Genomic DNA, 27731 nt, shown 5'->3' on the forward strand with positions numbered 1-27731 from the left:
TCCTGGGATGCGTAGATTAGAGGGATTAGCGGGTAAAATATGTAGGGATATGGGGGTGGGGCCTGGGTGGGATTGTGGTCGGTGCAGACTCGATGGGCCGAATGACCTCTTTCTGTACTGTAGGGTTTCTATGATTTCTATGATATCCTATGTACTTGTTTAGAATATCAAAGCGTTGTGGTTGTCAAGTCGATTTCGATAGTGTCTTATTGTCCCCATCTCCCTGATACCTGATTAGTTTCCAGGGGCACAATGGCTCCTCTAGACATCGTTGCTGTAACCTCGGAAAGATCTCACCTGGGCTGCAATTGTGTTAGTGCTGCCTGGGATGTGGTCATGTCTGTCCACAGTGAGTGTGAATGCCACAGTCAGGCTGTCTGTTTAACCCTTTCCATTCATGCCTCTCCTGCTGCAGCCCACACTCCCTGGGTTTGCCCTATTACAACAGGTACAACCTCGAGGCTGCAACAGAAAGAATCCCATCGCATATCAGACAGTTGCTGTTTAGTAAGAATGTTTGCAGCCATTGCCACTGATCTCATGTGGCTCTCTCCACCAACAGATGAATGCCTTCACTCTGGCTCACATGTTTTCCTGGAGCAGCGGGAGGTACATTCACTGCTCGCCCCAAGCTTTTCTGCTCTGCACTCTCTTAATGGACCATGAGGTTGTGATGTAGGAAGCGGCTGGTGTTCCAACTTTGCATTGAGGATCATGCTGGGAATATGGGGATAAAATAAGATGAAATAATTGCTGAGACTACTGAGGGACATTTTATTCACCTACATGTCATTTATTTTGCTAACTAGACAAAAAATACCTTCTTGGTGGATTACATGTTTTTTTTATTCGATGTGGTTTTTTTCGTTATAATTAATTATCCAAACCAGACAGCTTCAGATTTGTAATGCAAAACCACCGATGGAAACAAAGTCCCATGCCAACACCGAGGAAATAATTGAATCATAGAATCCCTACAGTGCAGAAGAAGGCCATTTGGCCCATCAAGTCTGCACCGACCACAATCCCACCCAGGCCCTATTCCCGTAACCCAACTAATCACTAATTACCCTGCTAATCCCCATGACACTCGGGTCAATTTAGCAGGCCCAATCAACCTAACCCACACATCTTTGGGCTGTGGGAGGAAACCGGAGCACCCAGAGGAAAACCACGTAGGCACGGGGAGAACGTGCAAACTTCACACAGAGAGTGACCCGAGGCCGGAATTGAACCTGGGTCTCTGGCGCTGTGAGGCAGCAGTGCTAACCACTGCGCCACCATGCTGCCCGAGGACTCGCCATACAAATACAAGAGCAGGTCAGAGGCTAGGAATCCTGCAGTGATTAGCTTACTCCCTGATGCCCCAAAAACTGCCCACTATCTACAAAGTACAATTTTGTCTTTTAAAAAGCATTTAGACAGTTACATGGGTAAGATGGGTATAGAGGGATGTGGGCCAAATGCGGGCAATTGGGACGAGCTTCGGAGTTTAAAAAAAGGGCAGCATAGACAAGTTGGGCCGAAGGGCCTGGTTCCATGCTGTAAACCTCTATGACTCAATGACTCTATGACTCTAAGCCGGAGTGTGATGGAATGCTCTCCATTTGCCTGGATGAGTGCAGCTTCAACAACACTCAAGAAGCTCAAAATCATCCAGGACAAAGCAGCCCGTTAGATTGGCACCCCTTCCACAAACATGCACTCTCTCCAACCACCAATGCACATTGGCAGCTGTGTGTACCATTTCCAAGATGCACCGCAAGAACTCAGCAGGCTTCCTTCGACAGCACTTTTCAAACCCACGACACTATCATCTAGAAGTTCAAAAGTAGCAGATATATGGGCATACCATCACCTGGATGTTCCCCTCCGAGCCACTCCCCATCCTGACTTGGAAAGATATCGCCGTTCCTTCACTGTCGCTGGGTCAAAATCCTAAAACTGCCTCTCTCTAACAGCACAGTGGGTGTACCTACACCACAGAGACTGCAGGTTCAAGAAGGCAGCTCACCACCACCTTCTGAAGGGAAATTAGTGTTGGAGAATAAATGCTTGCCCGCATCCCTTGAATGAATTTTAAAAACCCTGAGGTCACAGTGATTTATTGGGACCTCTTGAGCGAGAGGCTTTTGAAGTATTGCAGTCTCGATCAGCTGTAGCAGAATTGGCAGAATGCATGCAGGCACTGCATCACTGAGGGGATATAAGCAACACTGAGTGAAGGGCAGCCAGGGCCAGAGGCACACACTGACAGGAAGATCAAGAACAACAACAATTTGCTCTGAAGAGGTCTTACAGACTCAAAACGTTAACTCTGCTTCTCTCTGCACAGACGCTGCCAGAGTTTTTCCAACGTTTTCTGTTTTTAAAGTTTAAAGTTTATTTATTAGTCACAAGTAAGGCTTACGTTAACACTGCAATGAGGTTATTGTGAAAATCAGCGAGTCGCCACACTCCAGCCCCTGTTCGGGTATACTAAGGGAGAATTTAGCATGGCCAATGCACCCTAACCAGCACGTCTTTCGGACTGTGGGAGGAAACCGGAGCACCCGGAGGAAACCAACGCAGACACGGGGAGAACATGCAGACTCTGCACAGACCCAAGCCGGGAATCGAACACGGGTCCCTGGCGCTGTGAGGTAGCAGTGCTAACCACTGTTTATTTGCATCTATATAGCAACTTTAGCATAGTAAAACATCCCAAGGTGATTCACAGGGACATTATCATCAACATTTGAAACCAAGTCACATAAGGAAATATTCGCTAAATAAAAGGTTCATCAAAGTGGTAGGATTCAAGGCACATCTTAAAGAGAAGTGGAGAGGTGTTGGGAGGGAATTCCAGAGCTCTGGGCCCCGGCAGCTGAAGGCACAGCTACCAGTGGAGGAGTGATGGGAATTTGCAAATGGCTGTAACTGAAGGAGCGTGTCGGCTGCTGGAGGTTACAGAGTTAAAGAAGGTGAGGTCATGGAGGGATTTGCAAATGAGGATCTTAAATTCCTGGAGCAGGAACTGGTGTAGTTTACCAAGAACTGCACTGCTGGATGGAACTTAGTGTGAGTTAGGTACTTGAAAATGTTGGCATGGATCGAGGGTTTCAACAGCAAATGAGCTGAGGCAGTGGTGGAGATGGGGTGATGTTACTGAGGTGGATATCGATGGGTCTTGATGATGGGGAGAATATGGAGTCAAGCTCAGTTTTTGGTCGAATAGGACTGAAAGCTTCTGATGCAACAAGACCATCTGTAATAGGAAAATATAGATATCACTTTGGATTCAGAAACTAGAATTAAATAGCGTGCTTACTTTGCAGTTTCTAATTCAAAGGATCATGAAACATTAACAGCTCATTAAACTAGTTTATTGCTCACTTGACATCAGCTTTGATACTGGATAAAAATGCTGCCAATTTCACAGCCCCCTGACCTGGAGCAAAGGCTCTCCTAGCGGCCGCTCCAAGTACTCCAGCCCGAGTATAGCTCGCGGGCTCCCCGAGTGGCAAATTGGTGAATCACAGCCATAGTGCAACCCGCGGGCTCCTCTAGCGGCCGGATTCTAAATAACAGCCCGGATACGGCCCGCGGGCCCTCCCCTAGCGGCAGATTAGTAAGTTACAGCCTGGGTGCGGCCCGCGGGCTCCCCTTGCGGCTGATTAATGAATTACCCTGTGTGCGGCCCCGGGCTCTCCCTGTGGTCGGATGGTGAATTACAGGCTGGGTGCAGCCCGCGGGCTCCCCTCTGTGGCCGGATGCTGAATGACAGCCTGGGTGCGGCCCGCGGGCTCCCCCTCTGGCCGGATGGTGAATTACAGGCTGGGTGTAGCCCGCGGGCTTCCCCGTGGCCGGTTGATGAATGACAGGCTGGGTGTAGCCCGCCGGCTCCCCCTGTGGCCGGATGGTGAATTACAATCTGTATGCGGCCCGCGGGCTCCCCCTGTGGCCAGATGGTGAATTACAGGCTGGGTGTCGCCCGCGGGCTTCCCCGTGGCCGGTTGATGAATGACAGGCTGGGTGTAGCCCGCGGGCTCCCCCTGTGGCCGGATGGTGAATTACAGGCTGGGTGTCGCCCGCGGGCTTCCCCGTGGCCGGTTGATGAATGACAGGCTGGGTGTAGCCCGCCGGCTCCCCCTGTGGCCGGATGGTGAATTACACTCTGTATGCGGCCCGCGGGCTCCCCCTGTGGCCAGATGGTGAATTACAGGCTAGGTGCGGCCCGCGGGCTCCCCCTGTGGCCGGATGATGAATGACAGCCTGGGTGAGGCCCGCGGGCTCCCCCTGTGGCCGGATGATGAATGACAGCCTGGGTGGGGCCCGCGGGCTCCCCCTGTGGTCGGGCAGATCAGTGTGAGGGAGCTCGGCGCACGCGCGGAGTGGTGGGCCGGGGCATTGTTGTTGTGGCAGAGCGGGGGACCGGCTGCGGGTCCAGGGAGGCAGCATGACGGTGAGGCAGGGCCCGGGGTCCGCTGGAGGAACCGCGCGGGTTGCGAGAAGCCGCTCGGGAGGGTGCAGAGGCGGTAGCGGGCTTCCCGGCATCATATCCCGGGGGTCTGGATAGGCCCCCCCCCCCCGGGACTGGCTATTCGGCCACAGGAGGCGGCATTGACTCAGGCCTCTCCCCTGCTGCAGACAAGCTGCAGAAAGGTCTGGAAAAGGCACAGCTGAAGCTGTCGATGTTTCAGGGTCAGAATCCCCTCTGTGAGGCCCACAACAAACAGGCAGCTTTCTGTACAATGGAGACTGAGGCTCGGGGATTGCTGCAGCCTGGCCCGCGGCTCCCGCTCCCTCAGCCCCTGGCGGTGCTTTCCAGCCCCACTGCACAGACACTACCTGAACTGGGCACTGAGGGAGGAGGGGGCACTGAGGGAGGAGGGGGCACTGAGGGAGGAGGGGGCACTGAGGGAGGAGGGGGCACTGAGGGAGGAGGGGGCCCTGAGGGAGGGGCTGTGGGATGGTGAGGGAGGGGCTGGGGGGACGGTGAGGGAGGGGCCGGGGGGACGGTGAGGGAGGGGCCGGGGGGACGGTGAGGGAGGGGCCGGGGGGACGGTGAGGGAGGGGCCGGGGGGACGGTGAGGGAGGGGCCGGGGGGACGGTGAGGGAGGGGCCGGGGGGACGGTGAGGGAGGGGCCGGGGGGACGGTGAGGGAGGGGCCGGGGGGACGGTGAGGGAGGGGCCGGGGGGACGGTGAGGGAGGGGCCGGGGGGGACGGTGAGGGAGGGGCCGGGGGGGACGGTGAGGGAGGGGCCGGGGGGGACGGTGAGGGAGGGGCCGGGGGGGAGGTGAGGGAGGGGCCGGGGGGGCGGTGAGGGAGGGGCCGGGGGGGCGGTGAGGGAGGGACCGGGGGGACGGTGAGGGAGGGGCCGGGGGACGGTGAGGGAGGGGCCGGGGGACGGTGAGGGAGGGGCCACAGGGAATGGTGAGGGAGGGGCCGGAATTGAGGCAATGGCGAGGGAGGGGCCGAGGCAATGGCGAGGGAGGGGCAGCATTGTTGGCGGTGCTGACTTTCAGATGAGGTTAAACCCAAGCGTACTTGGCTCCCTGGCACTATTTGAAAAAGAGGAGACTAATTTCTCTGACTATTCAGGTCAATAACCAACATCTAAAAGCACTGATTTGGTCAATTTAATTTCAGTTTTGTCTTATAAACAGCAAGGTAATTATGACCAGATGATCAGCATTTGTGCTGTAGACCAGGGGATATATAATTCTCAGTAATAGTGGCATGGGATCTTTTACACCGAGCTGAGAAGGCAGAGGAGGCCTCGATTTAATGTCTCAAGAAGGTGATGGCATTTCCAATCCCTTGTGTTTATATTGCACATTTTAATATAGTGAAACCGGAGCATTATTAATTAAAATTTTAACACTGATTCACATAAGGACATATTAAGGCAGACAATCCAAAGCTTTGTCAAAGTGGCAGGTTTTAAGACACTTTTTAAAGGAAGAATGCGGGAGAGGTGGTGGAACCAACAGAGAAAATACTGGAACATCTCAGCAGGTCTGGCAGCATCAGTAAGGAGAGAAAAGAGCTGACGTTTTGAGTCCTGACGACCCTTCCTCAAAGTTAATTGCTAGTCAAAGCTTGGTTTCAAATTCCAGCTTCCGCAATAATTTGCTTTTCGAGGTGGTGAAGTTTAGGAATGGATTTCCAGAGCTTACTGCTGAGGCAGCTGAAAGTGCAGCCAGCAATGATGGAGTAATTAACACGGCAACGTACAAGGGGGCAGAATTGGAGGAGTGGTGAGATCTCGGAGTGTTATACAACTAGAGGGTGTGACATAATGTGAGACCATGGAACAATTTATGAACTGTATCTCTGATTCAATTATACTTTTCATGTGACATTATTCGATTTTTAAAAAGCAGCTGCGATGACGGTTGAACCCTGTGTCTAAATTGATTTTGAAATTTATTCAGAAATCATCAATTTTTTTCATAAAACCTGCTCTTTATTCCAAGTTGTCTGATTTGAATGAACTCATTCAACCTTTTGAGCAAAAAGGTTTCATATAAATTACTCTAATTCGTTTTTTTGTATGAAAAACCTTTTGAATTAAAAGTAGATTGTGTGCTGCATCTGAAGAATAGTTGCTGTGTGACAGAATGTAAGCTCAAAGGAGATGCAGAGTTTTTCAGGTTGGACAAGTTTGGTATTTAATTTTAGAAAGGGAGTTTTGATCTGGTAGGGGATGGAGATTTTTGGGAGACAGGAAGAGATTAAGTTGAGTGTTAGTGGGGCGTGAAAGTGCATTCTTGCGGAAAGTGGGATTAAAGTACAAGTTTAACAACGGTCTGATTGAATGGTGGAGCTGGCTGAAGAGGCTGTCTGACCAGCTCCTATTTCTTACAATCATCTTATCTTCTTACGGTCGATTAGATGATCCAAATTATGTAATTTAGAATTAAGAGGAGAATGTAATTCACCTTCTAAAATTTGATTTCAGAATCGATTTCACAAGGAATGATGCAGCGGCAACAACGGATAGCTGGCACAAAATGGGGAGGATTGGAGATGTAATATTCCTGAGTATTAAGTTATACAGGAATGAAAAGGAAGGATAAAAGGAGAAGTAGCAGATTTGAATAGGGACAATACTGCAGTGCTGGAAAAAAATGTCCTTGAGGGGGTCAAAGATCAAATTTATTTGGTTGGAGTAATGAACAATGAAGGAGCTGTTATGCTACATGTTCTGTTTTATAGTTCACCAAGTAACGGAGATTGAGAGGTGCAAGAACTGGAATAACAACCATGCAAAACTATTGTCCCAATAGGGAAGATTGTATTCAGGACAGAATTATGGCGAAGGACAAAAGGATTTGATTTATTATTGCCACATATATTAGTATACGGTGAAAAGCATTGTTTCTTGCACGCTATACAGACAAAACATGGAGAGGGGAACGCAGATTTCATAGAATCCCTACAGTGCAGAAGGAGGCCATTTGGCTCATCGATTCTGCACCGACCACAATCCCACTCGGGCCCTATCCCTGTAACCCCACATATTTACCCTACTAATCCCTTGACAAGAGGGTCAATTTAGCATGGCCAATCAACCTAACCCACACATTTTTGGACAGTGGGAGGAAACTGGAGCACCCGGAGGAAACCCACACAGACACGGGAAGAATGTGCAAACTTCACGCAGACAGTGACCTGAGGCCAGAATTGAACCCAGGTCCCTGGCTCTGTGAGGCAGCAGTGCTAACCACTGTGCCATAGTGCAGCCCAACGAGAAAGTGCAGAATGTGGTGTTACAGTCATAGCTAGGATATAGAGAAAGATCAATTTAATACGAGGTAGGTCCATTCCAAAAGTCTGACAGCAGCAGGGAAGAAGCTGTTCTTGAGTTGGTTGGTACGTGACCTCAGACTTTTGTAACTTTTACCCGATGGAAGAGAGAATGTCCGGGGTATGTGGGGTCCTTAATAATGCTGGCTGCTTTGCCGAGGCAGCGGGAAGTGTAGACAGAGTCAATGGCTGGAAGGCTGGTTTGCGTGATGGATTGGGCTACATTCATGACCTTTTATAGTTCCTTGTGGTCTTGGGCAGAGCAGGAGCCATACCAAGCTGTGATACAACCAGAAAGAATGCTTTCTATGGTGCATCTGTAAAAGTCTTGTAAAAGAGTAATCTAAAACAGAAGTACTTATCCAGGGGAGGGCTAATTTGTAGCCTGGATATATTGGAGTTGAAGATTAGCAGATAGGAATGTAATGAAGCAATGGGCAGGATTTTAAAGAGGGGATGGTTTGGTTATTGTCTAGATACATTCTCTCAAGGGTGAAAAGCAGGGCACCAGAAGCTAGAGCTCCCTGGATTGCAAAAGAATTAGAGGCTGGAACTTTACTGCCCCGCTCGCCACGGGAATTGGAGCAGGCGAGGGGTGAACAATGAGAAGGTCCATTGACCTTGGGCAGATTTTACGATTTCAGGACGAGTGAAGCCATAAAATCCTGCCCAGAGAGTGGGATGAAGTATAAAAAGTGGGTGTGCGGCAAAGAGAGCCAGCACACAATTAGATTGCAGACTAACATAAAAGGGGAATCCCAGGGTCATCTATAGGCACATTACATATTTTAGGCATATTAACAGTAAAAGAGTTGCCAGAGAGATGGTGGCTGATTAAGAATCAAAAAGGAGATTTATTGGGAGCGGCAGAAGGCGTGACTGAGGCACTTGGCGTGTACGTTGTATCAGTGTTTCCCAAGGAAGAGGACGTTTGCCAAAGCTCCAGTAAATGAGGAAGTTGCCGGGATACTGGGTAAAATAAAGCACACAGAAAGGTCGAGGTGGTACCAGAAAGACTGTTGGTGTTTAAAGTGGATCAACCATAAAGTCTGGATGGGATACTCCTGAGGTAAGTGAGGAATGTAAAGGTAGAGTGTGGTGGGCACCATCTTCCAATCCTGTTTATATGAAAGGACTGGAGCATTGCAAATGTTACACCCTTGTTCAAAACAAAGCGAGCAATTACAGGCCAGTCAGATTAAAGTCAGCAATGAGGAAGCCTTTAGAACAATGATCCGTGAGAAAATTAATAACTGCTTGGCATATTGACTAACAAATGAGAGACAGTGCAGCTTTCTGAAGGACAAATTGCGTTGGACTATCTTGAGTTTTCTTTAAATGAGGTAAGAGGGTGGACAAGGGCAGTGGAGTTGATGATGTGGATATGGACTTCGGAAAGGTATTTGATAACATTGCACACGAAAGATGATTAACAAAATTGAAGCCCATTGGATAGACGGGGCTGTAGCAGCATGGATACAAAATTGAGTAAAGGATAGATGAATTGCACTTTTTGTTTTGGTCTGGAGACAGTAAACAATGGTGATCCCCAGGGTTCAAGACTCGACTCTCTGCTGTTTTTGATGTAGCTTAGTGACTTGGGGGTAGACATCATTATTTTGAAATTGGTGGATGAAATGCAACTTGGAAGTATAGTAACCAGGAAGATACTCATGTGTTTTATGACAACATTGACATTCAGTGGAATACACAGACACATGGCAGATGAAGTTCAATGCAAGGAAGTGTGTTGAAATAGATTTTGGTAGGGTGAATGAGGAGAGGTAATGCACACTAAATGGTTCCATTTTAAAGGGGATGCAAGAAGAGACAGATTTGGGGTTACAACTGCACAAATCTTTGAAGGTGGCAGCACGGGTTCACAAAGCAGTTGATATATATTACATGCTGGTCTTTATAAATAGAGACATTGGATACAAAGGTTGTGCAAAACCTATATTTAAGCAGAAGCACCAGTTTGACTCCGGCTGGTACATTATGTCCAATTTTAGATACCATACTTATGGAGGGACCCAAAAGGTTGTGAGGGGTACAGGAGATACCAAATAGAATAGTTCCCAGAAAGAGGGATTATAATTCTATGGCTAGACTGAGATGCTGGTGGTGTTCTCCTTGGAGCAGAAAAGGCGAAATGTGTTTTATTAGAGGTGTTTAAAATCATGGAGGGTTTATCTAGATAGAGTAAATGGAGAAATGGTTTTCAGTGGTTGAGGGATTGATGATGAGAGGACACAGCTTTGTAGTCATTGTGTAAAAGAACCAGGGAAGATGTTTTACAGGTTTGGAATGCACTGCCTGATGAGACTAATGGATATAGATTTGATTGTAAACTTCCAGTAGGGAACTGAATAGATACTTGAAGGAAAAATGAAATTGCATAGGTATGAGGAAAGAGGGACTCTTAAAGAACTGCATACTGCATGTGACAAATGGCCTTCTTTAGTGCTTTACTACGATTCAATGTTGATCCCCTTCAGGCTCGCTAGTGTTTTGTGTACATGAAACCACATATTTTGTTTAATGTTCTTATCTCGTGCATAATTTGAGAGTTAATGAGGCAAAAAGATTCCAACAACAATTTGTATTTCCATAGAATCTTTAACATCCCAAGGTGCTCAACGGGAGCATTGTAATACAAAATTTGACATGGAGCTACATATTAGGACAGATGGCCAGAAGCTTGGTTAAATACGTATGTTGTAATAAGTGTTTTAAAGGAGGGAAGAGGAATCGAGATGCAGAGTTAGTAAGTTGAGGAATTCCAGAATTTAGGGTCTAGGCCAACAATGACGGAGCGATTAAAATTGGGGTATTCAAGGGACCCGAATTGGAGGAACGCACATATATCTTGAGCATTGTAGGGCTGGAGGAAATTATAGTGAGCATGAGGGGCATGGCCATGGCTACATTTGAAAATAAGGATGAGGATTTAAAAATGAGAATTTTTCAATAATTTTAAGTATCTTTTGCAGAAACACGAGTTCTTTGTTGATATGACCTGTGAAGGCTGCTCTAACGCTGTGGCCAGAGTGCTGAACAAACTCGGAGGTGAGTGTTAACGTTTTGTATGAGAGCTTCTCTGATTTTGCTCTCCCTCCCACGTTTTACTCAAACTAATAGGAAATTAAACAGGTGTTCAAAATGACTGCACTTTGTAACTTTATTTTCTGGTCTTCTTTATAGTCAAGATATGAGGAAGGCCATTTGACCCATTTTAATTCATCCATCCTGCTTGACCTCAAAGTCTCTCCAACTATAGCAACCATTCTTTAAAGATTCCAATATTTTTACTTCCAGTTTAATCAGTCACTGGTTCTTAACATGAGGAAGACATTGTAATATCAGAATGATCTTTTACCAGTTTGAGTCTGTAGTCCCCAGTTCTACTCTTGGAATTTAATTTTCCAGATTTACTTTTTATTGTTTGTGCGGTTGCCTCTTGAGATGTTTCTTTTCAGGGCTGGAAGAAACAATGTTTTCATAATTCAAGCCTCTTAACAATAGGGATGAGGGTTAGCCTTCCTGCACTGCCTCCAGGCATCGAATGCTTGATGTTTTATCTCAGCTTCTCTTTCACACCCTATCTCCCTGTCCCTTGCTTCCCTGATGGCCAAAGATCTATCAGCCACTGTCTTGAATTAAGACAGTAACTGAGTAACCGTAGCCCTCTGGTGTAGCAAATACCAAAGATTCACAATCCTTTGAGTTAAGATGTTTCTACTCGTTCTTACATAGCTGTTTCTTTATCGTAATAGCATGATCCCTAGTTCAAGATCTCCAGACAGGAAAATAATCTCTCTTCATCTAAAACAACGTCTTGGCATCTAAAACATTGTGACAAAGGCGAGCGAAATAAACATGTTAAGCTTTTGTTCGCTTCCATAGGCAAGGTAATAGGCCGAGATGTCAAAGGGCAAAGTGTCAGTGGACTAACTGAACTATTGATTGAGCTGGAAGTGCAAAGAGCATGGCTGCACTGATGTGGAGGGTCAGTGAATATGAAAACATTGACAAAAGCTTTACCGAAATTATCTGTGTGGATAAATGTGTGTGTGTGTTTCTGGCTAAGAGCCTAGTTTGAAAAAAATCTCACAAGCAGACCTTTGTTTCCAGCTAGTAATTGCTAACTGCAAAGGATTTGATGGTTGAAGAAAGCTTTACTAGTTCTGATATCCGTTGTCCTTGAATGCTGTGCAGGAGGCAGGTGAAAGGATGTAGCTGGGAAATGGATGACTTTGGCCCCACGATCAAGAATGACTCTGGGGATTGTGAGGAACTGAAAGATTGACCTTTTGTTAGCTAATTTCATTTTGGTTCAGTGATAACAGTCCTCCCTCTGAGAGAGTCTGGATTTAAGAGCCTTGCCCTTTTTCAGCAGCCAAGGGCACAGAGGTCGATTGTGGTGCCTCCATTGTCAGCCTCATTGAGTTTGCCTTTCATCATCACTCTTATCAAAAACTCTGCTGCCTGTATTGTAACTCGCATCGAGTATTGTTCATCTGTCACCCCTCACTTGCTGACCTACATGGGCTGTCAATGTGGCAGTGCCTAGATTTAAAAATTCTCAATCCTTCCCGACCTTGCCCCTCTTTATTTCCGTTTATCTTCCAAGATTTTTCTGTTTCTCCAATTCTGACCACTTGCTCATCCCTGGTATTTATCACTTATTGGTGTTTCTGCCATCATTGCCTTGGACCTGGTCTCTGGAATTCCTTCTCTAAGCCCCTTTGCTCCTCTGGCTTTTAAGACACTTTTTAAAACTTACTGCTTGAATCAACCTTTTGATCAGCTAATATCTCTTGCGGTTCATTGTCAATGTTTGTTTGATAACACTTCAATGCAATGCTTTGTAAATGCAAGTTATTTAGTCAGCTCAGACCAGGCTATGGTGGAGTGTCACACTGAAAAATACAATTATCCTCGAGCCTTTAAGAAAACCCAAATAGGTTTCTACTAAATAGCAATGCATTTTACTTTTGTTGTTGTGCCTGTCTTGTGCTTAATTCTTTTAATATTCTTTTGGACCAGTTTAAGTCCTTCATTGCTCTTTAATGTTGAAAATGCTGAAGGCAGTCAGTTATAAAAATAATTATCTCAGATTTAAGTTGCAGAACTATTTGCCACTTATCAGGTACAAGGTTCAATCATGTGATGGAGCCTGTCTATAGTGCGGTGTCATTACCAAAGTGTATTAATTTTTTAAAAAAGGGGTCGGTGGGAATGGGGATGAGTATTTGAGCCTCTAATGGATCAATCTTCACATGTGAATCCACACACTGACTACCATCCAGTCATTGGGCACAATCTTCATACAAAGATGAAACACACAGAGTCAGAGGAGCAGGAGTTTCTCCTCCTTCACTCAAGGTTTAACATAGGCCAGTAATTGAAGTCCCTGGTCTATATATCATTGTAAGAAGTTTAACAACACCAGGTTAAAGTCCAACAGGTTTATTTGGTAGCAAAAGCCACACAAGCTTTCGAAGCTCTAAGCCCCTTCTTCAGGTGAGTGGGAATTCTGTTCACAAACAGAGTTTATAAAGACACAGACTCAATTTACATGAATAATGGTTGGAATGCGAATACTTACAACTAATCAAGTCTTTAAGAAACAAAACAATGGGAGTGGAGAGAGCATCAAGACAGGCTAAAAAGATGTGTATTGTCTCCAGACAAGACAGCCAGTGAAACTCTGCAGGTCCACGCAACTGTGGGCGTTACAAATAGTGTGACATGAACCCAATATCCCGGTTGAGGATCATTGTACAGTACATTATGGTTCACTTGCCCCCCTAAGCCAATAGGAAAATTAGTACATACCACTTACACAATGCTGATTTCTGCTTTTTGATTATTATATCGGTAGTATAAAATGATCTACCCTGTTTTTATTTGCAGATGTGCAATTTGACATTGACCTTCCAAACAAAAAAATTTTAATTGAATGTAAGCACAGTGTGGAGACACTTACAGAATGCCTGAAAAAGACCGGAAAAGATGTACAATACGTTGGAGAAAAGTAGAACACATCTGGTAATCGGTGTAAACAGAAAAGGTAACTACATACCACTGGAAGAATTCTGCAACGCACAGAACCTATGCTCTGCCAATGTTTCTGCACAAATACTCAGTGCTTAGAATATCTATCCAGCTGTCTTTGGACTTTGAAACCAGTATTTTCACATCTTGTGTCTTTAAAAGCTATTGTTACAATCTCCAAAAAGAGATTGATAAGATTTAAGAATAAATCAGAACTTCCAGTGTAACAAATGATTAAAAGCACTATCGACTAAACACTAATTATGCTTTAAACTACAGAGCAGAGCAATCCCCCTTTTATATGTATCATGTATCACACACTCAACCGAATTACAATCCTTAAAGCAAGCAGCCCACAGTTCCCCTCAGCTTCCAATGGGTTCCTGTAGTTTTGCTGAGTAGTAACTTAAAGTGACAGTCTCCGTGTCTCCAGCCACTTGCCTCAGTTTTCAGTTTTTCTTAAATCCACCTCCAGCATAAAACCTGGTCCAATGATTCTTCCTCTCCCAATCATGCTAGAACAAATCTCAGGGAATCTTTAGAAGGCTGGGGGCAGCTCCCGACTACGTTCAGCTGTGGTAGCTCGCAAAGCCAAGCAGCCTTTCTCTGTCTATGATATTCATTAATTTGTAGGGTAGCCTGTAACCTGATCTCAAAAATGGCTTCCTCTGCCACCCTCCCCATGGCAATGTGAAACACGTTAACTTTGCTTATATCTAGGTAAAATGGTAATTAGCTATCTTTGACCCCCCCCAAGCTCCCTCTCATCTTGGAAGTAAATGGACGATTTACATCCTGACCTATAACATTTTCCTTGGACTTTGGAAGACTCGTTGCAAAATCAGACTGCTGTCATTTTCTCCAAGCGTAAATACCTTGCACCATCTTCTCAGTAAAACAATCTAATCCTTCCTTTGATCGCTTACAATCAAACCATCCAGCCTTTCTGTCAGGCATACTTCAGAACAGGTCACGTTAAACCTTCTTTTAACCTAAACTTAAAGTTACAGTCCCAAAATATAATCTTATAACCCTTATAGTTATAATTCCATGCCTTTTATAGGAGTTCTTTAGTGAAACATTGAAAGTGGGGAAAGCAGAATTGGGTTCATTGATAAGTAAATAAAATGACGTATACTTTTGCAAAACAAAAGTGACTTGGATCAAGTATGAGATCAAGTGTAATACCTGCTTTTGTCAGCTGGGATCTAGTGTGTCTCTTGCAGGGACCATGAATTGGATTCAATTTGAATATGAATTGTTTTTGGTGGATTTAAGAGCTTGCCCTGTCCACTCTGCATTGGTTTTGTAATTCTGAGAAAGGAATAACATTTTAAAAGAAGCTAGAAGGAGGTTTAAAGCAGTGTGAATTTCTAGCTTTCAAGTGTCTGTAGGGAGTTATTTATATTGTATGATTAACTCCAGGGCAGAACTTTGTGAGGTGAAACACTTGCTCAAATCAGCATCACTATCAAGAGCATACATCACGTAATCTTTCCAGATAATGCTCACTCACAAAAGCCTCTGTTATCTCAACTTGCTTGTATAAACTCTAGGTCACATTTCAAATGATAGTGCTGCTGTTGATGACAACTGCTTTCGCTCTTGTTTTGTTTTAACCTACCATTCTGCATAAAGGTAACCACTGTTTAAGAGTCAATCTTGTGGGTGAAGTTTGGAAGCTTGTTTAATATTGTGCAGTCTCCTGGCTCAGCTCAGTCTTGTCTGTGGTGTTTATCATTCTTATTCTACCTAGCCTAGGGCTCCTAATGCTTTTGCACTGCTCACCTAATTTAGCGAGCAAGTGAATTTTTTTAAATGTGAAAAGAGTTGAGATTTCTGCTGCTTTTTATTTTAAAACTCAAGCTTGTGGTTGTTCAAGGTCTGTACAATGTGGATGTTACCTGGTTATTTAACTGATAGTGAAGGGAGAGCTTACCTAAAGATTATAAGAATCTTTTTTCCCAGTTACGTAAGTGCTTGAGACAGACTCTTATCACAAGTGGCTAATTCCAAGTTCATTAATTGCGATAAACTGTTGCATTAGGTTAATAGCCTGGAATTTTTTAATTTGTTTGTCTTGGATCTGTTACACATTGTGTTTGACTTTAGGGATGAAGTTCAGGACAATCTGTCACAGTGCAGTTCTATTTGGGCTCTTAGAAGGAGTGAACAAATGGAGGCTTCCCTTCTGTGGAAAGACCCTGAAGGTGACCGCATGCCTGACACTGTATGTCAAATTCAAACAGCTGAACTAAACTATATCACTTAATCATAGGTAGCCTTACCACATTCCATACTGACTGAGCCCATGACATTTAGCAGAGTGTTAATTAATGTGTGTTCTTCAATAAGGAGCTGTATCTGGTTCATGAAATCAAATGTTATAAAGATGTTATCAGGCAAGGCATTGCATGTGGGCAGATGGCCACAACTGATACTTTAGCCCAACAAACCTGGAAATGTTAAGTGCTTCGCCTTATGCAAACTTTTGCTAATTATTGCCTGTGTGTGTTTTTGACTTGTACGTGTTTTCTTGCACAAGTATTTCTTATATTACGCACCAGTCTTGGAGAAATAAATGGTCCTTGTAGTGCAGGAGGGGAATAGAATACTATGGAACCCAACCAGTCTGTGGCTATGACTGCTCCTACCCCAGTTCATCACATTATTCTTCTCGTTTTAATTTCCTTCCACCCATTAACTCTGCACTCCCAAACCATTCTCCAACCGAAAACCCATTGCAGGCTTAAATTCAATGCCAGGAGGCACAGCAGAATGAAGAACTGAAAGTCCATCTCTGATTTCCTTTTGCCTCTGGGCCTTCATTGCTGTTAACTGGTAAGGAAATCTGTTCTGTGCCACGAAATGAGCTCCTGCGAAATAAGGTTTTTTGAAAGATAAGGGCAGGAAATATTGTTGCAAATCGTGTAAACATAATTGCGGTTTTTAAGGTCCAGTTCACCTGAAGAATTATATCTCGCTTTCAGAAAGATTAGGACACGTTATACTGTGTGTTACATTGAGAATTTCTCGATTTCTAATTCTTTTGGAAGTTGCAGAGGTGTGGGACACCACGAGGACATCTAACCCTGTAACATCAAATTATGCAACTTCGTCAGGCATTGGATAGACCACAAACTGTTTGTGCTTGAGAACAGTAAGAAGTCTCACAACACCAGGTTAAAGTCCAACAGGTTTATTTGGTAGCAAATACCATAAGCTTTCGGAGCGCTGCCCCTTCGTCAGATGGAGTGGTTATCTGTTCTCAAACAGTGCAAACAGACACAGAAATCAAATTACAGAATACTGATTAGAATACTGATTCCACATCATGTGCTTGAGAATGCCATATAGAAAGCAAAATTTTGAATTCAATGTTGATGTTTCCAGGTCAAATACAGCTTCTTCTGCACTGCCGTGGCGAGGTATTTAATTGCAGCCTCAGATAGACTGCACCATCTTTGTTCCCCACAAACCATCCCTGCAGCGCCCCCCCACCACCACACTCTCAAACACTTTCAAACACCCGTCAGAAGCTGACATCCGAGGTGAAAGCGTTTGCAAATGTAAGTGGTGAAAGATTATTTTCATTGGTGAATTCTGAGAAACAACAATAACTTGCATTTATATAGCATCTATGCCACAGCAAAATGTCTAATGCACTTGATACTGTTATCAAATAAAATTTGACACTAAAGCATCTAAGCATTAATCAAGACAAGTGCCCAAAGCTTGGCCAGTGCTAGTTTTTAATGAGCATCATAAGAAGCAAAGAGAGAGGTTTGGGGAGGGAATTCCAGAGTTTTGAGCTTGAGCAGCCAAAGTTGCAAATGGTCTGGTTCAACTTCAGACAGTTGAAAGAGAGAGGGACCACAGAATTGTTTCAGCCTGTTGTGTCTGCCTTGGCTTTCAGATGAGCAACCCATCTACTGCCCTTCTCTCCATAAACATTTTCAAATAATAATCCAACTTCCTCTCGAATGCCTCAGTTGACTCTGCTTCCTCCACACACTCCGGCAGCGCATTCCAGATTCTAACCATTCTTTGCGTGAAACAATTCATTCTCTTGACTCCATTGCTTCTTTTGCCAATTATCTTAAATCTGTGTCCTCTCGTTCTCAATCCTTCCACCACTTCTTTCCCTGCCCACTCTGTCCTGACCCTCCATGATTTTGAATTTCTCTATCAAACCTCCTGTCCTCGGAAAACAGTCCCAACGTTGCCAAGTCAGTGGCAGAGTTGGTCACAGGGATTGAGGACAATGGCTTCAGTATTTAGTTAGAGCAAATGTAAGAAAAGCAGCATGACAAATCTGAGGCGTTGAATTGGTCAAGAGAGGTTGTGGTGAGGTGGAGCTGGCTATCATCATGTGTGGGCATTTATTTCATACAAGAGTATGATATTTTTTAATTAATCCGCTGGATGCACAATGCTAGGTAGAGCACTTTAATTGTTTGTTCTTTGTTGCCATGGGAAAGTAATAGGCCATCATTGTGATTTGTTGGATGCCTGAAAATCTTGCTAGGTCGCATAGTGCGGGCAGGACTGGTTAGGTTTCCTTCCTGAAGGGTAATAATTAACCAGTGAGGTATTTTTGAAGGCACTCTGGCAACTTTAATGGTCTCTTTTGTTTTTGTTATTAGTCTGCCTATTTACTGGATTTCATAAATTTAGTTTCACGGTTTCCCTTGGCGAAGTTTGAGCTTGTAACCTGAGATGCTAACTCACTGCAGTACCACACGTGCTATTGAAAGCAAGTCAAACGTAACATTTCAGAGGGGGTTAGATGAGTAATTAAAGAAAAATATGTCAAGAGGTGGAGCAAAAGTAGCACAATGGTGAGCACGGCTGCCTCACAACGCCAGGGACCCGGGTTCAATTCCGGCCTTGGGCACTGTCTGTATGCAGTTTGCACATTCTCCCCGTGTCTGCATAGATATTGTCCGGTTTGCTCCAGTTTCCTCCCACACTCCAAAGATGTGCAGGTTAGATGGATTGGCCATGCTAAATTGCCCCTTAGTGTCAGGGGGACTAGCAGGGTAAATATTTGGGGTTATGTGGATAAGGACTGGGTGGGAATGTGGTTGGTGAAGGAAGACTCGATGGGCCAAATGGTCTCCTTCTGCACTGTAGGGATTCTATCAAAAGCAAAGATTTGGATCAGGACAGACAGCGATGTGTGAATTTGCAGTGGGGTTGGCAGAACTGGCTGAAGCATCTCCTGTGCTGAAATTCTGCTGAATTCAGCCCCATATTAAAGGACAATAATGCCGCCTGGATCCCCTTTCAGATCAAAGTGCCTGACTGCACAGCTGTAAGGTGCTTCTGCTCACTTGCTGCTTTCTCAGTCGTTTTAAATCACACTGTTCAAATACACTTTGTAATAGCGATGAAATTTCCTTCCCTTTCAGAATCAGCAACCTGATGGGTGAATTCAAAGAGCTATTTTGACAGTCGAATCAATGGAACCAAATTACAGAGCAGTAACAGCTGGATTTTTTTGTGAAGATAATGAAAAGTTTTAACTCCAATAATTATTAGCCACTCTTTGAATGGGGGACACAAGTGCTTTTCATGTCGTTGTTTGGATGGCTGCCTCCATGCAAATGCCTTCATTTATAAATGTTTAAAATGTATCTATAATTATGTGCATTTACACAATAAATAAATGTCTGTCTTAATGACTCCATAAGCAGTTGCTTTCAGCCTTTTCCCTCCTTGCATTAGTTACATATTTAATTAGTAAGGTTGCTGCAGTTCTGAGTGTTCTGTAACTAGAGACATGGCAACATGTTGATTCTGTGTTGCCCACCCGATGACCTGATCAACAAGTTTATACTTGAAATCGGTTCTGATGACATGTTAAACTCTTTACAGATGCTGACTGAACTGTGTATTTTGGTTTTCGATAAATTTTCTATGATTTTTTTTTAAAAATTGACTAGAATAGTGTACACTACAAATTTGATAATGCCTAGAAAACTCACTAGAATTCTCTGGGTTGACTAAACAGCACTGCTGAAGCAGGGGACGAATGAATGTGTATTCACTTTGATGGAGAGTTATTAACTGCTGGGTGGGGTAAGGATCACGAAGTGCACTCGTGTGGTATTTGGGATGATGTAGTCATCACAAACTGCACCCCTGCAGACGATGGGAACCTGGAGTTTCCCCTGCATTTGCACATGGATGCACATGTAAACTGGGTATAATCAAATGGTGATGTAAAAATTTGGGGAAGAGAAAGTTGTGTGCATAACTTTTATACGCAAAATTCTCCTCTCAGTTTGCACTGAACATGCCTTGCGCTTCAGCTTCCTTGCGTTTTTGTCTGGTTTAGCCAAATTTGGTGAATTCTCTACCCCATTTTATTTAACCCTATGCTGATAAATTGACCATAAGACTTCGGAGATGAATTAGGCCACTTGGCCCATTGAGTCTGCTCCACCATTCAATCATGGCTGATACTTTTCTCATCCTCATTCTGCCTTTCCCCACATCCTGATCCCCTTATTAATCAAGGATCTATCTCTGTCTTAAAGACACTCAATGACCTGGCCTCCACAGCCTTCTGCGACAAAGATTTCCACAGATTCACCACTCTCTGGCTGAAGAAATTCCTCCTCATCTCTGTTTTAAATGATTGTCCTTTTAGCCCGAGGTTGTGCTCTCTGGTTCTAGTTTTTCCTACCAGTGGAAATATCCTCTCCAAGTCCACTCTATCCAGGCCCTTGCAGTATCTTGTAAGTTTCTATAAGATCCCCCCTCATCCTTCTAAACTCCCAACGAGTACAGACCCAGAGTCAACCATTCCTCATACAACAAGCAGCAGCAACCGCAGTAACTATTTAGTTCCTCTGCCATTTCTTTGTTTCCTGTTATTAATTCTCCAGCCTCTCTTTCTAATGGTCCAATGTCTATTTTTGCTTCTCTTACCTTCTATATATTGAAAAAAACTCTTCCTATCTTCTTTAATATTACTAGTTAGCTTACACTCATATTTCATCTCCCCCCTTATTGCTTTTTTAGTTGTCCTCTGCTCGCTTTTAAAGGCTTCCCAATCCTCTGGCTTCCCACAAATCCTCACCACTTTGTGTGCTTTTTCTTTTGCTTTTATGCTGTCCTTGACTTCCCTCGTCACCCATGGATGCCTCGTCCTCCCCTCAGCATGTTTCTTCCTCTTTGGGATGAATTTCTGGTGTGCCTGCTGAATAATCCCCCAAAACTCCTGCCATTGCTGTTCCACTGTCTTCCCTGCTAGGCTCCCTTTCCAATCAACTCTGGCCAGCTCCTCCCTCCTGTCTTTGTAGTTACCTTTATTTAATTCTAATACCGTTACATCTGATTCCAGCTTCTCCTCCTCAAACTGCAGGGTAAATTCTATCATATTGTGGTCACCGCTCCCTAAGGGTTCCTTCACCTTAAATTCCCTACTCACGTCTGCCTCATTACACATCACCAAATCCAGAATTGCCTGTTCCCTACCAGTAGGCTCTGTCACAAGCTGCTCTAAAAAAACATCTCTTAGACATTCCACAAATTCCTTTTCTTGGGATTCACTACCTACCTGATTTTCCCAGTCCACCTGCATATTGAAGTCCCCCAATATTATTGTAATATTGCCTTTTTTATGTGCTTTTTCTATCTCTTGATTAATTTTCTGCCCTACATCCTGACTACTGCTAGGGGGCCTGTACATAACTCCCATCAGGATCTTTTTCGATCCTTTGCGATTCCTCAACTTCAGCCACAGAGATTCTATGCCTTCTGATCCTATATCGCTTGCTATCGAGTTAACTTAATTCCTTACTAACAATGCAACCCTACCCTCTTTGCCAATCTGCCTGTCCTTTTGACAGGACACATATCCTTGGATATTTAGATCTCAGCCCTGATCCCCTTGCAGCCACGTTTCTGTGATGCCCACAACATCTTACTGGCCAATTTCAATGTGCGCAACAAGCTCATTTACCTTGTTCTGTATACTGTGCCATTTAGGTACAACACCCTCAGTCCTGCATTGACCACCTCCCTTCTCATACTTATCACCTTTTTCGCTCTGCTTGAGGTTAGATTTCTGCCACCTTCTATACTCTCTGTTCTATTACGTGGTCTGGAAACTTTACTAACCTTTCCTGAGCCCTCGGCTCCTTTAACCTAAATTGGTTTCCTTGCAGACCATACTTGTGTAATTATGTGAAATCTGTGTGTAATGTGGAGGAACTGTACTGTAATTCTCCAACTGTTTATAATGTGGGCATTTATGGTTAAAATCAAAAAATATATAAAACATCAGAAAAGAATTGTAGTCTGCATCATTTTCTCTCTACCAAATATTTTTGTAATAATAGTTACCAAAAGTGTAATGTTTAAATTCAGTTCTCTCAAGAATATCCCTGCAAACGTGAACAATCTTTCTAGAATGTGATACAGTTTATGATGCTCTTTTGATATTTGTGTATTAAAAAAGATAAATGCAGCCAGCGTATTATTTAAAATACACGAGAATAAGAAGAACCACTTTTGAGTAATTGCCACCGAGTCTTGAGAAGAATGGGCCTGTGTTCTCTGGAATTTGGAAGAATGTGAGGTAATCTCATTGAAATGTACGACTTGCTTAGAGGGCTTAACAGGATACATGCCGAAAAGCTGTTTCTATTTCCCCTCCATTGGAGAGCCTGGAACCCAGGATCATAGTCTCAGAATAAGGGATCAGTCATTTAGGACCCAAGTCAGAAATTTCTTCATCGTCTTGTGACTCTTTGGAATTCTCTCCCAGAGGGCTAAGCTTGATGGTCACTAACGGAATCATCGGATATGCAAATTGGATGGAAGATTTGGCCCAAAACAAATCGGATATGATCTATTGAATGGTGACAGATCAGAGTTGAGGTGCCATGCGTCCTACTACTACTAGTGTGTCTTTACACACTATTCCCTTCAGCTGTATCAATTCATTTTACTTGCAGACTGTGGTCATAGGGGTATACAACCTGCTTGCTTTTGAAGTTGGCTGAAAGAAAAGTGCTTCACCTTGTTCTGATTCTTTTCACAAAAGAAATTTTTTTTACTATCCATGGTTTTCCCTTGAGTTTACGTTTTTGATAACTTTCGGTTGAGATTGTAAGCGGCCAGTTCATGGCATGCTCATGAATGGTCAGTTTTGCTGCTCGTAACAAAATGAAATTAGTCTCTTTTGGAAGCCACAGCATGCTAGCCGGTGAGGCTTTTCAGCTAATAGTGATGCCTTTAAAAACTTGAAGGCTGGGTTTCTCGAAACCTTCTCATGGAAATACATTGCTGCAGCTGTTTCGAATACAGAAATGCTGTTTTATAACTTAATTTTTAGAAATGTAACAGCCTGCAAATTTCAAGCTTCCGCACGTCATAACTGGTGAACCCCAATGATGCCCTGAGGCACACGCCCAGAGAATCTGCAGGTAAGGGTTGCTAGTGCAGTTGGAACCTTCCAAAAGTCTGATTTAAGTTGCAAACTTCGAATGGTTCCTCCTGACCATAAGAAATAGGAACAGGGATAGGCCTTTGAGCCTGTTCTGGCATTCAATAAGATCACGCTGAGTGTTAGTGACCTAACACCATGTCCACTTTTCTGCCTAATCTCCATAACCCTTAATTCCCCTACCGATTAAAAACCTATTGATCTCAACATTGGAAATATTCAAAGATTCAGCCTCCAAAACTTCCTGGAATAAAGAATTCCAAAGATTCACACTCTTACTCCAATCCATCTTAAATGGGCATATCCTTATTACGTGACTATGTCCTCTGGTCCTACACCCTCCCATGAGTGGAAATGTCCAACATTTACCCTGTTTAACTGTGATGTTACTGTACCTTTGAGTTTTTAAGTTTATGCTCACAACCTTAGGTGATGTCATTGTTGGGAGGAGAAAAAAACTGGGCAGGTCAGGTGATAGGAGTTCAGTTTCAGTTTTGGGAGTTGGCGTGTTAGCAGCATCAAGCTGGAAGAGAAGTCTCTCCCTGATTTTTTTTTTCCTTTGGAAATTCTGTTGTTTTCCTGAAGGGTGAAAATCTGCTGGACCAGAGTTTCTCTTGTGTTTTGGGAAGCTGTCCTATCTTCAAACTGTTCCGAATGAATCCAGGAACCGCAGACTTCACCCAAAGGACTCAATTTCCATTATCACGTGAGCAGTAGTCTTTGCTGTAGGTAATCTGTTTGAAGGGTCGTTTATGGAGGTTGGTTTGATTGGAACACATTAGATATCTTTGTTAAGGGTTATACATTATAGTGGTTGTTTCGTTTCTTTGTAATTAATAAATGTTCATGTTAATTTTCTTACTTATTATACATGTTGACTATATTCTTAAATAAACTTTGATAAAAGCTCCCTCGTGGGTCATTTGACTCATACCTGAAGTGAAGCCTGTCATGCTTGTCCTAGCCAAATTCAAGATGCAAAACTTATGATCTGGATGGGCTCCATAAAATACTTAGGAGTTTTTGACCTGAACCATAACAACTGAGGGCTTGTCCAGGATTAAAATCCATATTTCTTGATTGATTTGGGATTATTGAACTCAGACAGTGAGCGGTGAGCATATTGGTGTTTTCTTTTCATGTGTTGTACTCAGATTTAAATAGGGAGTGCCTTGTGGAATAATGGTTCTTTCAGAGTCTAAGAAGTTCTTGGGAGGTGGAAGAGATCACGCAAGGCAGTTTACAAAAGGGGACTAAGATTTTGGAATTGGCAAAACAGTGCAGTTGACATTGCCTGACAGTGTATGGAAAGGGAAGGTATTTGTGGTGATCGCTCAGCATTTAAAATTGCCAGAAACACAGTCAGAATCACTCAAAATGGTTAGAATTCAATTACAATTGAAACAGTTTGAATTACAACAAGATAAAATAAGTGAAACTGCTTGAGCTACAGATCAGGGAAAAAGAAAGGATAGCCCGAGCAGAACAAAAAGAGAAAGAAAGGATAACCCTAGCAGAACAAAAAGAAAGGAAAGAGAAAAATACAGAGATTTTGGATTTCAGAAACTGGCCATAAAATGGGAGCATCAGTTAAAATTGCCGGAGGTAAAGGGAAAAGTACAGTGTTATGGTTCAGTCAGAAACTCAAGTGTTTTATGAAGCCCGCCTGAATCATAAGTTTTGTATCCTGAATTTGGCTAGGATAAGCATGAGATGTTTCACTTCAGGTATGATTCAAGTGACCCTTTAGGGAGCTTTCATCAAACCAAGTTTATTTAAGAATATAGTTAACATGTATAATATGAAAATTAGCAAGAACTTTTATCAATTACAAACAAGAAACAATCTGATTTTTGATCAGATGGTTGAAAAAGAACAAGATCAGGTGGAGGATGAGGTGGATACTTTTAGTTTGGGAAGGTTGGCAGAGTTGCAACAGAAAGATATAGAAATAAAACAAATGTATCAGAAAGCATACACGGAAGAGGAATCTGAGTGTATTGTGGTCTAAGTGGTATTGCCGGTAGGGTGTAGAAAGGAGGTTGCAAGTAAAACATGAGGTACCAATGGGAGGACATTTGGGAGTAAGGAAAACTCGAGCTAAAATACAGAAACATTTTTATTGGCCTGGACTGCATTAAGATGTAGTTAAATTTTGTCGATCATGTCACACGTATCAAGTGATAGGGAAACCTCAAGCGGTGATAAAACCAGCACCCTAATACCCTTTCCAACATTTGAGAAATGTTTTATAAGGGTCTTAATTGATTGCGTAGGATCCCTCCCGAAAACAAAAAGTAGAAATCAATATCTATTGACTACATTGTGTGCATCTCGGTTTCCAGGGGTCATTCCATTACGCAATATTACAGCTAACAGGATTGTAGAGGAGTTACTTCAATTTTTTACTAGGTATGGACTACCCACAGAAATACAATCAGACCAAGGATCTAATTTTACCTCAAAGTTATTTAAGGAGGTTATGGATAGCTTAGGAATAAAACAATTTAAATCAACTGTGTACCATCCATCGTCGTCCAGTACTTCCCCGGAGCAGAGAAGCTACGGCATCTCCTCCGGAGCCTTCAACATGAAGACGAACATCTCGCCAAGGCCATCCCCACACCCCCACTTCTTGCCTTCAAACAAGCGCACAACCTCAAACAGACCATTGTCCGCAGCAAACTCCCCAGCCTTCAGGAGAACAGTGACCATGACACCACACAACCCTGCCACAGCAACCTCTGCAAGACGTGCCGGATCATCGACACAGGTGCCATCATCTCACGTGAGAACACCATCCACCAGGTACACGGTACATACTCTTGCAACTCGGCCAACGTTGTCTACCTGATATGCTGCAGGAAAGGATGTCCCGAGGCATGGTACATTGGGGAAACCATGCAGACGCTGAGACAACGGATGAATGAACACCGCTCGACAATCACCAGGCAAGACTGTTTTCTTCCTGTTGGGGAGCACTTCAGCGGTCATGGGTATTCGGCCTCTGATATTCGGGTAAGCGTTCTCCAAGGCGGCCTTCACGACACACGATGGTGCAGAGTCGCTGAGCAGAAACTGATAGCCAAGTTCTGCACACATGAGGACGGCCTCAACCGGGATATTGGGTTCATGTCACACTATTTGTAATCCCCACAGCTTGCCTGGACCTGCAGAGTTTCACTGGCTGTCTTGTCTGGAGACAATACACATCTTTTTAGCCTGTCTCGATGCTCTCTCCACTCACATTGTTGGTATCTTAAAGACTTGATTAGCTGTAAGTATTCGCATTCCAACCATTATTCATGTAAATTGAGTCTGTGTCTTTATGTGCCCTGTTTGTGAACAGAATTTCCACTCACCTGAAGAAGGAGCTTGGAGCTCCAAAAGCTTGTGTGGCTTTTGCTACCAAATAAACCTGTTGGACTTTAACCTGGTGTTGTTAAACTTCTTACTGTGTTTACCCCAGTCCAACGCCGGCATCTCCACATCATACCATCCAGAATCACAGGGTGCTTTAGAACGGGGGCATCAAACTTTAAAGACAATGTTGAGGGCTTATTGTCAAGATTATCCAGAGGATTGGGATAAAGGAATTCCATTTGTACTCTTTGCAATTAGGGATGCACCAAATGAATCAACCAAATCCAGTCCATTTGAATTGATTTTTAGTTATGAGGTAAGAGGGAGAAATTGGTGAGTGAGCGTTCTGAGACCACATTATTGGACTGTGTGTCAAATTTTAGGGAAAGGTTGAATAGAGCAGGTGAATTGGCGAGGCAACATTTAAAAATATCAGCACATGATGAAACAGGAAGCAGATAAGAAATCAAAAATTTGTAGTTTTGCTAGTGGGACAAAGTCTTAGTACTGCAACCTTTAAAAGCAAAGCTTATTCGGCCAAACTGAAAGGAAATTGAGTGAGGTGAATCATTTGATAAAAATGCCAAATAAAAGGAAAACTCTCAAAGTGTGTCATGTGAATATGCTTAAAAGGTATTTTGATAGGGAAGGAAAGCAAAGGAAGGATGTTTTTGTGGTAATACCACAGAGTGTAGAACCAAATTCAGATGACTTTGAATTTGACATTCCTCAAATTAAATTGGATAACGAGGGTGTTATTAAAAATTGGGATAAATTACTGAGTTATCTTCCAGAGGAAAATCGAATTGGCCTGATAGAGTTATTAATATTACATGGACAAGCATGTGAGAATACACTGGGAAGTACTAAGGTAATTGGGAGTGAGATAGTTGTAGAGAGTGCTGTTCTAATTAAACAACATCCTGGCAAATATTCCCTTTCCAAGTTGGCACAGGTTCGGGTGGAAAAACTGATGCTTACTCAGTCTGAGATGCAGCGGCCAAAAGTCTCAGTCAATCACACAAAACTGGTGGAGAACGCAACCAGTAG

The 27731-nt window shown here is 43.7% G+C and overlaps 1 protein-coding gene across 4 annotated transcripts; it reads left to right on the forward strand.

The window, feature by feature from the left end:
- Positions 1-4327: 4327 nt before the first annotated feature.
- On the forward strand, positions 4328-22336 carry atox1 (antioxidant 1 copper chaperone). Of its 4 annotated transcripts, XR_013499755.1 has the most exons (6): positions 4377-4444; positions 6948-7017; positions 10789-10864; positions 13715-13871; positions 15968-16065; positions 19270-19546. XR_013499755.1 is itself a non-coding variant. In XM_078230713.1 (5 exons), the coding sequence occupies exons 2-4, from the start codon at positions 7000-7002 to the stop codon at positions 13837-13839; spliced, it is 219 nt and encodes a 72-aa protein (XP_078086839.1). In that variant the 5' UTR covers positions 4366-4444; positions 6948-6999; the 3' UTR covers positions 13840-13871; positions 19270-22321. The 4 variants fall into 4 exon arrangements, 2 of the variants coding, with proteins under 2 accessions (XP_078086840.1, XP_078086839.1); XR_013499756.1 differs by lacking the exon at positions 6948-7017 and having other exon boundaries at positions 4328-4444; positions 19270-22321; XM_078230713.1 differs by lacking the exon at positions 15968-16065 and having other exon boundaries at positions 4366-4444; positions 19270-22321.
- The last annotated feature ends 5395 nt before the right edge of the window (positions 22337-27731 follow it).

The sequence above is a fragment of the Mustelus asterias genome, chromosome 16 (assembly GCF_964213995.1).
Source record: "Mustelus asterias chromosome 16, sMusAst1.hap1.1, whole genome shotgun sequence".
Classification (NCBI taxonomy): Eukaryota; Metazoa; Chordata; class Chondrichthyes; order Carcharhiniformes; family Triakidae; genus Mustelus; species Mustelus asterias.